Source organism: Hippocampus guttulatus, chromosome 5 (genome assembly GCF_054856545.1).
Source record: "Hippocampus guttulatus isolate MCC_2025c chromosome 5, RoL_Hgut_1.0, whole genome shotgun sequence".
Classification (NCBI taxonomy): domain Eukaryota; kingdom Metazoa; phylum Chordata; class Actinopteri; order Syngnathiformes; family Syngnathidae; genus Hippocampus; species Hippocampus guttulatus.
The window spans coordinates 19,976,105-19,988,916 of record NC_141265.1 but is presented as its reverse complement, the minus strand read 5'-3'; the positions used below and the strand labels follow the sequence as shown (position 1 = coordinate 19,988,916).

The 12,812-nt window shown below is 40.7% G+C and overlaps 1 protein-coding gene across 1 annotated transcript; it reads left to right on the top strand.

The window, feature by feature from the left end:
- Positions 1-2,893: 2,893 nt before the first annotated feature.
- mccc2 (methylcrotonyl-CoA carboxylase subunit 2) lies at positions 2,894-12,431 on the top strand. The gene is made up of 17 exons (XM_086112375.1): positions 2,894-3,106; positions 4,089-4,155; positions 4,454-4,538; positions 4,710-4,811; positions 5,489-5,616; positions 5,731-5,843; positions 5,975-6,088; positions 6,217-6,281; positions 6,613-6,712; positions 6,781-6,876; positions 7,387-7,459; positions 8,336-8,412; positions 9,312-9,378; positions 9,959-10,115; positions 10,436-10,550; positions 10,925-11,010; positions 12,094-12,431. The coding sequence occupies exons 1-17, from the start codon at positions 2,975-2,977 to the stop codon at positions 12,209-12,211; spliced, it is 1,695 nt and encodes a 564-aa protein (XP_085968501.1). The 5' UTR covers positions 2,894-2,974; the 3' UTR covers positions 12,212-12,431.
- The last annotated feature ends 381 nt before the right edge of the window (positions 12,432-12,812 follow it).

Here is a 12,812-nt window from a genome sequence, read left to right as displayed (position 1 = left end):
CAGAAACTGTCACTGAATGTCGTTGTGGCTGCTTAATCACCATCCTATCTTCACAGTGTTGGACAGCAGGCCCCCCTCCCCATATACTGTTACCTTGGAAACAGTGTATTTCGTATGAGCATGCCAATTTGTTTGTATTTGCGCTTGCACAAATTTAAGCAACAGATGCTGTGAATTTGATCGCAAGATCTTACATTTTGAAGTTTAAAAAAGAAATGACTGTTTTTGACAATGTTTGTTTGTCTAAGTGTGCCCTGCGATTCGTTGGCAACCAGTTCAGGGTGTACCCCGCCCGCTGCCCGATGACACCTGGAATGATGACACCCCGCGACCCTTGTGAGGAGAAGCGCATCAGAAAATACATGGATGGATGGACTGTTTATGACATTTCTGACAAAAAAGTGGTGCGAGCAATTTAGTGCCCTATTACAAGGCCTGCTGATGATTAATTCATGTCCATGACGCCCCTTAACGAGGTTGTGCCCCTGAGTGGGCAGGAGGGGGCCGCACTCAGCAGCGCTTTGATATCCTTCATTTAAGGCCGTGGCAGCCATTAATGACTTCTTTCAGCCGGGAAACGAGCATCATTATCGCTTTATAAAAGCAGATAGGGGAGAAAGTTTGGGGCGGGGGCTCATTGTGTGCATATGTGTTCTGATTTTCAGCACTTTGTGAGGACAAAACTTTGTTTACACCGTCATGGGAATCTCACAGAGTCGGGACAAACAAAAACCAGGCAGATGACTAAAGAGTTACTTGAGTGGGCAGGCGCAAACTATTTGTATTAGGAATGTTCGATACCATAGAAGTATACGCTCTTTCAGCACTCATCGATACCTTCAGTACTTTTGATTTAGAACATTTTATCGAACACAATGACCAAAAAAAATTGTCATCAAAAACATTTCATCAAATACACATGATGATTTGCCGAGGTGTCAAACTTTTTTTGCCTCTAGTATCAGTGGCTGGCATCGTCAGCGTACACGAGTACCTGATACCTGAAAATAAGGTCAGTATCGGCCCAGTACCGATACCTCTATCATAACTCGCCCATCGCTTATTTACACAAAAGCAATTCAAAAGTAACATTTTCATAATATGTCTCGTAAAAATATAATGATGACCGCAGTACAACTAAATACGAAATGATTCATTCATTCATTCATGATTGTTTTGTAAATTGTTTTGGTAAATTGAGTTTACTTATAGAGCACTTTTCTGTGTGTTTTTCAATGTCACTTCATTCACGTAGTCCTACAATGGTTAATGGAATCATTATTCACGATTTCATTGTGTTTAGAGGATGTGCTGTTTTGTGATTTGTCGTGTTTCAGTAGTGTGGCCATTAATGCACTGAAACTGCATCTCGGTATTCCAAAAATATTCCTCTACACATGCTTCATTAAAATAAAAAATAAGGAAATTCATGTAGCTGAGAATTTCACATCAATTGTTAGACATTTCCAAAGCATTCATTTCATGTTCTATTGTATGAAGCACTCGCCAGCTCTTTACTCCAGCTGGCAGCTTTTCATGTCTTAACTGTAGATCCATTCTGTCACTCCACCGCTGCGGTTGGCGAGGAGGCAGTCAGAGGTCACCGCAAAGTAGAACGAGCCGGCCGGGCGAGAGTAGAGGATCGTGCGTTTCCTAAGAAAACAGGAGCAGCCCGTTGGAGTGGAGGTCACGGGTGCGCCGGCCGAGCGTTGGAGGAGGAATGAACTGAACTAAAAGCTCTCGTTTGGAATGCTCTTCAGCACCACTCTGACAAATGGACGGTGCCTCTCCACGCAGCGCTTGGGTCAGAAAGGATGCTTTTTACAGCTTTTAAGCCAACGCTGATTTCCATTTAAAAACCTCTTTAGTTCACATTTCTAAATGAGAAACAGCACGTGCGTTTAAGTGTTACAGGTTGCCTGGAATTTTCTTACAAAGGACTCAGTTTGTTTGAATCCACAAGTGGGTATTAATCGTGAGCTATGGACGCTAAGCTCGATTCAAACAATTTAGTATGCTTCATTTACATCAACCATCGTATCGTCATTATCTCTGACCATAATGATCACAAGGGTAACAGAAAACGGATGGAAGGCTGAGTTGAAAGGCCCGCGATGTCAGTTTTGACCACTCTCATTTATTTTGCATTGATGGTTTTCCACTTTCATAATGGTTTTTGGTCATACACAATGGGCCCAGCGGTGTGCTTTAAAGCATTTATGGCAGTTATTTTTTTGCAGGAAGTGAAATGCACTTTAAAATAATACAAACACATTTTAAAACATAATATATTAACAGAGAGAAAGAGAGTGTAACAGTATACTGATCTCTTTGTGTTTACACTAAAGGACCGCGTGACTAGTTCTAAAATAGCTTAAAAGTGACGGGACATTGTGATTTTCTAGGAATGTTGTGGGAGTCCTAATTTGAAAATATAAACACTGGAAGAGATTTGTCCTGTGTTATTATGAGAAACCCTTAACACGATCACTGTCTTCACGTGAATTAATATAATTAATTATTAATGATCACATTTACAAAAACATACATGTAAAATACAGTTACAGGTTTTTTTTCTCAGAAGTGTGTCTCAAATTCGCGCTTTGTATTAATCAGTTCAGAGGCACTGTGTGTTTCAAGGTACTGCGTCTCCATCTGCTGGCAAAATATAAAATTTCAAGCCTAATTTCTATTTATTACATTACAGTGAAGAAAAATGATCCCAGATATGAATAGAGTCATGTAACACATTAACTGTATTTCAAGATACCACTGTGGAGATTGATATCATTTTAACTTTCACTTTATTTTTGTATTTTAAAGCGGCGTCTGAATGCACTACGTCATACTGCCACCAGAGAGCGGTATGGATTTCAATTGGCGCTGACAGCAACCAGAAAGCAAGAGCGTTGCTAGGCTAGGCTACCAAATAGAGGGGAAAAAACTTCCCATTGAGTAAAAACTTGGCCTCAGCATGCTTCTTCAGATGGTTAAGCCGCTGCTGCTCCGTTACAGGAGTCCCCTCCTGGCTTGGACGAGATGTTATCACGGTGACAAAGTCGCCCGGCTCGGCTCTCAGCCTGACAAACACTCCGCCGACTATCAGGTGAGCTACATGCTATCGTCAACTGGCTAGCGGCAACCTTGCTCATGTTATCGAGAGAAGCTGCACGTCTCAGGAAAAGGTCAAAATGTTGACTGACTGCAAAAGAAATCGTTTGAACCTCATATAAGTGAGAACAGTATTGATTATCTTAAAAGTGAACATTGGCATTGACAGTGTCTTATGCTGCATTTGGAATTTGGGAGTTATGTTGTCAGTAGTTTATATTAGTATGGAATTAAAGAAACATGTTCATTTTTAGTAAAACTTGTACCTATATGTAGCAAAACAATCCATCCATCCATCATCCACCAAGGTGCCCCTGACACAACTCTCTATTTCTTTCTTTCTTTCATCTGTACTCGGCTACAACATGGTGTATATTCCCCAAAAATGCCAATAGTATTCACCAAGAGGAAAATTCACTTTTCACAGTGTGTGCGCAACAATTTGCATTCCTCTCTTTGTGTTTTGGTGTGTATGGACAACACTTCAAATACTTTGCGGGTGGATTTTAAAACTATTGCTATCACTGATTTTTACAATGTCTAATGTATATAAAGAGTTCATGACTTCTTATTTTGTATTCAAAGTCAATCTTTCACTGTATCTGTGATATAGTTATTTTTTATGTTTTATTCTCTGACTCGAACCATCCTCACATTAAAGGAGAATGGTTTGACTCTATTGTTTTTTCCCCCCTCCCGACTGTTTTCCTTTCACATCTAAAATATCAAGGTGCTTAACAACAACCCGCCATGCTTCTCGTTCTGTCTCCCCCAGGTTGGTTATTGGTGTCTTGTTTATTTTGTCTTGTTCCTCCGAATGGGTAGTAACTGGGAAGTAAATTCGTTGTCTGTTTCTAATACTGGCAGAGGATAATCCCGATGTAAATGTTTATACCATCTCTTAAGTAGGTTGGTGCACTTGTATCACAGTTAGAAGACATATGACTCAACATACAAATATCATTTTTGTCTTCCAGGAGAATTATGAGCGGATGCAAGCCCTTGTTGATGAATTGAAAAGCCGGACGGAGAAGATTAAATTAGGTGGGTGGGAATTAGTTACAGCATTTGTAGTTGATGCTACTATGGTACGAGGGTTCTTGTAATGTCAAATGTATTTATTATTGAGTGGTTTGCAATAATCTGCGGTTCATTTGTATCACCATTCTATCACGAAGCATGTTGTGAGAGACTGACAGTATCTTCAACTAAGAGCTTGACTGACTGTTTGGAGTTTGTTGTATCACAAGAAATTACGTTGTGATAGTGACGTTCACGATGCAAAGGAATGGTCACTTCACACAAGAGCTATTCAGGTTTGATTGTGTTGTTGTTATTGCAGGTGGTGGAGAAAAATCCAGAAAACTTCACACTTCCCGCGGTAAACTCTTACCCAGAGAACGCATCGACAGACTCCTGGATCCAGGGTACCATCCAATATACTTACATTCTTTCTTTTGGGTCACACTCTAAAACCAAGGCACTATGTAATAGATATGAAATCTCTAGATCTGTAATTTTACCCCTGATTATTTCTACTCTATGCTTAAGAAAGGTGCTGAGTGTTTGCCTAATGATGTCAACTGGTTGTTCTGCAGGACACCTTTTTTAGAACTTTCCCAGTTTGCGGCGTACGAGTTGTATGGAAAAGAGGAAGTGCCAGCAGGCGGGATGATAACTGGGATTGGACGAGTGTCTGGGTAACATTTGAACACAATGACAGGCCAACATCAAATCTTTCTTTTTCTCAGTAAACTTTTTGAAAAGGTTGTTTTTCAACAGCTATTTTATTTTAACCAATAAACAGCTGCTTTGATGTCTCCCAGTCAGGTTTTGGACCAAATCATATCACAGAGACTGCTCTGGTCAAAGTGACATACAGTATACAGTATTTAACCACATATCATGGTAGAACTTCACTCTTAATCCTGTTCGATCTCAGGCCCGCATTCAACACAGTTAAAAAGTGGAAATCAGTTCTTAATCGGTTTTTAATATTGCTCAAATTACACGAATTATTTTGTGTCAATATTTAACTTGAAATAAGCAGACCAAAATTACATGTGGGATACACCAAGGCTCCATTCTAGGGCCTCACATGTTAAACTTTTATATGCTCCCACTTGCTCAGATCATGGAAAACAACGAAATACAAAATTACGATATGCAGCTGTGATCATGGCCCCATACAAACACTGGGTAAATGCTATTATAACTGAACAATTTGCTGAAATTAAAAACTTTCTTTTTACGTCTTTACTAACATCATCGAAGTGCATCTTGGCCTATGAACGGATCAAAATACACACAAGCTTTTCTCATTTAATGTAACACAGATGTGTTAGGTAATAAATAAATGTTCATTTTTCTTAACCAGGGTAGAATGTGTCATTGTTGCCAATGATGCCACAGTCAAAGGCGGGACGTACTACCCCATTACAGTCAAGAAGCATCTTCGTGCACAAGAAATCGCCCAGCAGAACCATTTGCCCTGCATCTACTTAGGTGAATTTTGGAATCTAATTAAAATCAGGTTCTATAAAACCTTCACTTTATTTATATACAGTATATGTATATGTCTGCATCATTTGCTCAGTATGATGTTTTTGATCACTTCAGTGGACTCAGGAGGCGCCAATCTTCCCAGACAGGCAGACGTTTTTCCTGACAGAGATCACTTTGGACGTATTTTCTACAACCAGGCCAGGCTGTCATCCGAGGGAATAGCGCAGGTAATACTGCAGCTCTTACCTGATGTTATTGAAAATGTTTCACTTCAAGAAAGTTGTTGTTATTATTTTTTTGGGACCCGGCTTCATGAACGGCGCTTTTGAAAATGCTGTCTTTTATCTTTGTCCTCGAGATTGCCGTGGTGATGGGCTCCTGCACTGCTGGTGGAGCATACGTCCCTGCCATGGCGGATGAAAGCATCATTGTCAGGAAACAAGGAACTATTTTCCTTGGTGGACCTCCACTGGTACTTCATGTTTTTTTTCCAATGATAAAAATGTCACGTGTAATGATTATGATTGTCAGTTTGACTTTAATGATCTATAATTTGTTACCAGTACTAAGTAGGTAATCTTTTCGCTTGTGTGCTCTCAGGTCAAAGCTGCTACCGGAGAGCAAGTTTCCGCTGAGGACCTCGGAGGTGCCGATCTTCACTGCAGGTTAAGAACGGAACTTTTCCTTTTTTTTTTTGATATCATGCGTGCATTTGTGATACCAGGTTTAAAGATTTTGTCCCAGAAACTCTTTCTCGTGCCAGTTATGGTTATATTTCCAGTGCCGTAAAAAAAAAAAAAAGCGAGGTAAGATGAGGCAGCTTTATTTATATAGCGCATTTCATACACAATGTACTTTCTCAGAACTGGAAGTGCAACGTTTAAAAGTGTTTAGTCTTTTGTGCCACCCAGATTTTTCAAGATTTTTCAGTGACGACACACCATCTTTTGTCATTACACAGCTTGTGTGAAATAGCTCTCTGATCTTTTTTGACAGGAAGTCCGGTGTGACGGATCATTATGCCTTAGACGACAACCACGCTCTTCATTTAGCGCGGAAGGCCGTACGAAGCCTCAATTACAAGAAAAATCTAGATGTAAGTCCAGATAATGTGCGTTGGGTGGTGTGTGAGACAAGCTGATGTTGTGTTGTCGTGTCTCTCAGGTTACTACGGAACCCACCGAAGCTCCTCTTTATCCTGCAGACGAACTCTATGGCATTGTTGGAGACAATCTCAAACGGAACTTTGACGTGAGAGAGGTAGATTGACGACATAGATTGAAGTCTGTTTTTTTCCCTGCGATTTCTTTGCACATTTTCATTTTTACTCTTTTCCCCGAGAGGACCATTTCTTTTCAATGTGCAGAATCATTGTGCTGAATGCATATCACCACACAAAAGAACCAAATTGCACAATTTACGTACAAGCAAAAGAATGATGGGAAAGCACGTTGGTGTCGCAGCAGTGCCCATGAAGCAAATTTGTATCTCTCCAACCAGTTCCACTTTCCATATTTATACATTTCCAGCTTCAACATTCAAACCTTTAACCATATAGCTCCAAAACCAAGTCTTTGCACACTACCAGTGGGCTCCTTCATCATTTTTTGGGGGGGAGATGAATTATTCACAATTTGCCACAATGCTGTTTAGTTTCAACTAAGTTGAATTGAATTCAGTTGCCCATGCAGTGTTCACAAGTCAAAGCAAAGAAATCGTCCATTTGCTCTCTCAGCATGTGTGCATAATGGGGTTTTTTTGGGCTTGTAGGTCATTGCCAGAATTGTTGACGGAAGTAAATTTGATGAATTCAAGGCATTCTATGGAGACACGCTTGTGACAGGTACGTTCAAGAACAAAACTGAACAAAATGCCTGGGGGAAAAATGCTACTTTATTATTTCTACAAGGGGTCAGTGATTGTATAGCGTTACACTCGCCTGACTTCAATGCAGCCAAGTTGGTTTAAGGGCTGATTGATTTTTAAAAATAATCCAATTGCAATTTTCTTCCACTTGGTATTATGATTGCAAATATGCAATTTTTTTAAGGTCCACTTTCCTTGTATTAAATTTTTGGGGAACAAACACAAGCAATAAATTAATCTGCATTACAATAACAATATCAGATTTATTATACATAAATTATTGGGTTTTATAAGTTAGCCTGATGCTAAATAAAGTCAAAGGAACTCTTGAGTGAATATGAAACACAGAATCATCTTTACTATACTTAAATTACTTACTGAACACTTTCAAGCTTTCACTACAACTTCCCAAAATTCTACAGAACAGTAAACAAGTCAGCAAGTCATAAATCAGATTACAATAAATCAATTATATCTGTGGTTGGTTTTATCACTTCAGCAGTTTTATTAAACAGTAACATGTAAAGATGTGCACTGCAATTTTAAGCATTGACCATATCTAGACACGATGGGGGGGGGGAGTAAAACCTACCGGTTGACCGAAATGGAGCTGACACCCCCCCCCCCCCCCCCCCAAATTGCATTCTTCAACATTTCAATGTTGATTTGAATTAGATTAAATTTTCACACCGAGTTGGTTACCATTTCAGTGACGGTGTGAATGGAGGGGGGAAAAAAGGAACCACATAGAAAATGGATAAATGGACACCTCTCCCCCCATGAAGGAAATGATGTCTATTATTGGAATCCACCGCCTGCATGACTATCTTTGACTGTGAATATTTCCCTGCAGGATTTTCCAGAATTTTCGGTTACCCCGTCGGAATCATCGGCAACAACGGAGTGCTGTTTTCAGAATCTGCAAAAAAGGTAAAATATTATTTGTTGCGACAACACGGGCTCAACGGCTCGGTCATGTGAAAGTTTTTCAGAGAGTGAGACCGCAGTGTTCTTGAAGTGTCAAGGACTTAAACGCATTAGCCACCGGAAGCCCCCTCCCACGAGGATATGTCCTGCCTCCAACAATGAATTCCAATATTCCTCTCATGAGAGTGCCTCGTCCTAATAGATGATTTGTTCTGACCCTTCTTAGTGGAGGGGCCGCTACAATAAGCTCTCTAATTGCGTTTGTCTGGGCCCACTCCTGAGCGGCCCCGAATACTATCGTAATAGCGTTGCGTTTGAAAGCCACGGACCATTTTTATTCACCTTCGTTCGCTTAATTTGCCAGGCCGTTCTGCCGTGAACAGAGCTGAACTGTAACCACCCTTTAAATGGACGAGGTGTTGAATGTGTCATTATGGACTCGTACGCGTTTCACAATTGGCATTCGATTTGGTAGCGGGGGAAGGGGGGAGGCCATCTGATTCATTTTCCCGTCTCGGTGTGAAAGTGCGAACATTGGGTGTTTTATCAGTGTGATTGCTGTTGAATGCGTCGGGCGCGGTGCCTTAAATGTGCTCGCCAAGCACATCCGTGGAAAATCAATACTGCGACCGCTTTTGGATGTCATCGCCGAAAATGGAGGCGGCCTTCTGCGATGCTGAATGGCTCACTCGGAGCTGTTTGTGTTTTTGCAAAACTGAAAAGCTGCAAAGAAATGATGGCATCCGCGCTGTCGGAAAGTGACGTGACTGATAATTAATCTGCCGCTTTGTTTACACATTCTAATAAGAGAAGAACCTCAAAACAAAGACACGAAGAGCATGACCGGACACTTCTTTTCTGAATTTACTCCAGCCAACTTCTATTTTTTTTTATTTTTATAGGGCACTCATTTCATCGAGTTATGTTGCCAGCGAAACATTCCACTTATTTTCCTGCAAAACATAACAGGTGAGTGGGAACTTGCCGGCGTGTCTTCATAAGTGGCTGTGACCGCCGGCGTCGGGCAGAATTCTCGTTCTCTAAAACCAAACCAAAAAATACCTTGTTTGTTGAGCTATTCGCATTGCACCGTGACGCCTTGTAAATAACTGCTCAGTAATTTGTTTAAAAATAAATAAATAAAAGAAATTGGTCATGGATGCAAATGAACATAATGCTAAATGAACCCCTTCAAAACTTTTCTATGCCTAATTTTCTCTGTGTATTTTTAGAGAGAGGAGTTTAATTTCAAAAAGGTAATTTTTTTTTAATTAAAAAAAACATCTTTCATGAAAATCATTTAAAATTTGTAAGGAAAAAGTTGTGCGAATAAGTTATTTTTCAAGAAAGAAAAAAAAAACTCTCGTCTTTCCTCATTCTGTGAATAAAGATTTTATTTTTCAGGGCAAAATGGTAGGTAAAAAGTTTGAATTTTTTTTTTTTAGAAAGAAAAAAGGAAAAAAAAAAAAGACAAGTTGTTATATTCCACAAAAAATATTACTTTGTGGTGAGGTGACCAGTGAAGTTGATAACGTGTCTTCCCGATAAGGTTTCATGGTGGGCAGAGAATATGAAGCCGGAGGTATCGCCAAGGATGGCGCTAAGATGGTCACCGCTGTTGCCTGCGCGAATGTCCCCAAGATGACCGTCATCATTGGCGGCTCGTACGGGGCAGGCAACTACGGCATGTGCGGACGAGCCTACAGGTAGGACCACCGCTTTGCACTTGGACGGTCTGGTTTTGTTGTGTCGTGACTGGTGGCAGTACAAATGGATGAAGTGCACACCCTCCGAGTAGTTTAATAGCAGAAAATAAGGATAATTTGGGTTGTTAGGAGATGAACTACTAGGGCGTTGTTAGATCTATATTGATTTTTTTTTTCTCAACCAGACTTGCCTTGCCGGCTATTTTCCCCACCAGGCTTCCGAAAACACCACTTTGTTTTTTTGTTTTTTTCCATTCCTCTCATCATGGCTAGCACATGCAGAGCATGCTAACTGACTGAGTGATTGCCTCCTTCCACAGCCCCCGATTCCTCTACATGTGGCCAAATTCCAGGATCTCTGTCATGGGCGGAGAGCAGGCCGCCACCGTCCTGGCCACCATCACCAAGGATCAGCGAGCCAGGGAGGGAAAGGAGGTAACAAAAGGCTTGTGCTCGCTACTCAGGATATCCTGCCAAAAGCATAAACATAATGACTTGACATCTTTTATTTAAAGATCACCCATTACGCCATTACTTAATGTGGTAATGATTCTGATTAGTGCTGTCGTTGGCTGCAATTAAAATGCGTTAGATGTCCTGTGGGGGATGTGCGGAGAGCTTTCATAGCTGCAAAATGACACCTCAGCTTGGTACTGATGATTAAGATTATTAGACATTATGCTATGTGAACACAATGAGACGACACATTAAAAGGTAATGTCCACATGGTGCAAAAATTGGCATTTTTTTTTCCTTGTGTAAATGGAGAATGCTTGGCAACAATCTCATCATTGTTGACCTCTCAAAAGTTCACAGCAGAGCAGGAAGCCGCCATGAAGGAACCAATCGTGCGGCGATTTGAAGAAGAAGGAAGTCCCTACTTCTCCAGTGCCAGGTAACGTTGGCCATTTTCTATTGTATGAACAGCAGGGCCACTTTGCTGTTACAGTGGAACCCCCAAAGTGAAATGTCATCCGTCAGTCAATATCTGATTCGTTCATATTTTAAAACTACCGGTAGCTTTTGTCCTAACAAATACAGTAACAACCCCCCCATCCCAAAGGGAGAGCGCGCGCACAATGAAACAGAGACAAATACTGTACAAACCGTGTTAACTGTGTACGGCTTCCTCTCTTTGTTTCTAGTCAACAAATCCCATTTTCCCAATTTACCAAATTTATCATCTCATAATATACATCAATAATCATGCCCAAGAATGTACATTATAAAATGAACCTTACAGCTGGTGTTTTCCGTAGACATAAAAAGCAGAATGGAGAGACTTGAGAAAGTCAATCTATTCAGTAAAAATGAGCCTCAGCTTGAAACAGCTCCCCTTTTCACTCATCTAGCAAATCTACAGTGATAAATAAAGGAGTGGCCGGCAGTGGAATCACACCCATAATAAACAACTGCAAAAAAGAAGGGTTAAAGTGTTGCCCTCATGTTTTAACAGTAGCGAGCTGCGTGTTAGGTACCTTGTCCTTTAGTTGGGGGCTTGCTCAAGGGCACTTTGGATCTATCTGTCTAATCTTCGTTAATAATATTACAGCACTTTGTATGCAGCGATGGCTGTTTGAAAGTGCTCTATAAATACAGTTGAGTTGAGTTAATTAGATATGTTCGGAAATACATACATTTGACTTTGGAGGTTCCACTTTAATTGATTTGCTTTGAATATATCAAAAAAATATATATCAAAAGTCTACACACGCTAATGCCAGTTTTTGTCATACAAAAAAAATGAGTCAAAGCATTGTTACCTATTACCTGTATAGCTCTATTGGGAAAAAAACATATATTTTTAAGAGGGGAAGTAAAATTAATCAAGTGAGATCATCTATTTGCACAAGTGTGCACACCCTCTTATAGCTGGGAACGTGGTTGTGTGTGGTGTATACTTTTTATATCCACTGTTCATCCGCAAGCATGAGAGTAGTTTTCATCTCATGACGCTTCATGTTTCCCCCTTCCCTAGACTGTGGGATGACGGAATTATTGATCCTGCTGACACTCGCCTGGTGTTGGGACTGAGTCTGAGTGCAGCACTTAACGCACCAACAAAGAAGACCCGTTTCGGAGTATTCCGAATGTGATACGCCCAGCCTGGACCCGTGTATACTTGTCGTCGGCCTTTTGGGTTCGTGTTCTGCGTCACACAAAAACAGGAGAACTACAGTAGCAGAATATTGTTGATATTTTGGTGATTGGATGATGTACTGAGATCTTATCAAGGCCCAGTGTGAACTTGTGCCTTCACTGTTACAATTTGTAAATGACTCTGTCCTTTAAATATCATAAATTGTCGAAACAAAAGCGTTTCAGAAGAATTTTCTTCCGGAGCATAACCAGCTGCAATTTGATGGATTATCACATGGGGGCACTGTTGAGCCACAAACATCTTGCTGGAGCAAACTTGTGCGATTAAGTGTTTTAAGAGTTGTGTGAGTATTGGGAGTTAGTTGCACCGTGGAAACTTCTAAACAGGTGTCTGGAGAACAGAAACCCAGGTGGGTTTGTTTTTCCTTCCGCGCAAAGCATCTGTTTTGACTTCATTTTAAAAGAGTGCAAATATTGTGTCCTAACAGGAACGAATCGAATGCCGTGATGGTGCATGCGGGGCGCAGGCAATGTGTACCAGAGCTTTCTCCCCCACACGGTCAGTTTATTTGTCGAACTTAACACGATAACGTCACA

Excerpts from the sequence above, each read along its gene's own strand:
- mccc2 (XM_086112375.1), top strand. The coding sequence starts at position 2,975 with ATGCTTCTTCAGATGGTTAAGCCGCTGCTGCTCCGTTACAGGAGTCCC. Across the intron at positions 5,617-5,730 it reads TTTGCCCTGCATCTACTTAG|TGGACTCAGGAGGCGCCAAT; the intron begins GTGAATTTTGGA and ends TGATCACTTCAG. Across the intron at positions 6,282-6,612 it reads GGTGCCGATCTTCACTGCAG|GAAGTCCGGTGTGACGGATC; the intron begins GTTAAGAACGGA and ends CTTTTTTGACAG.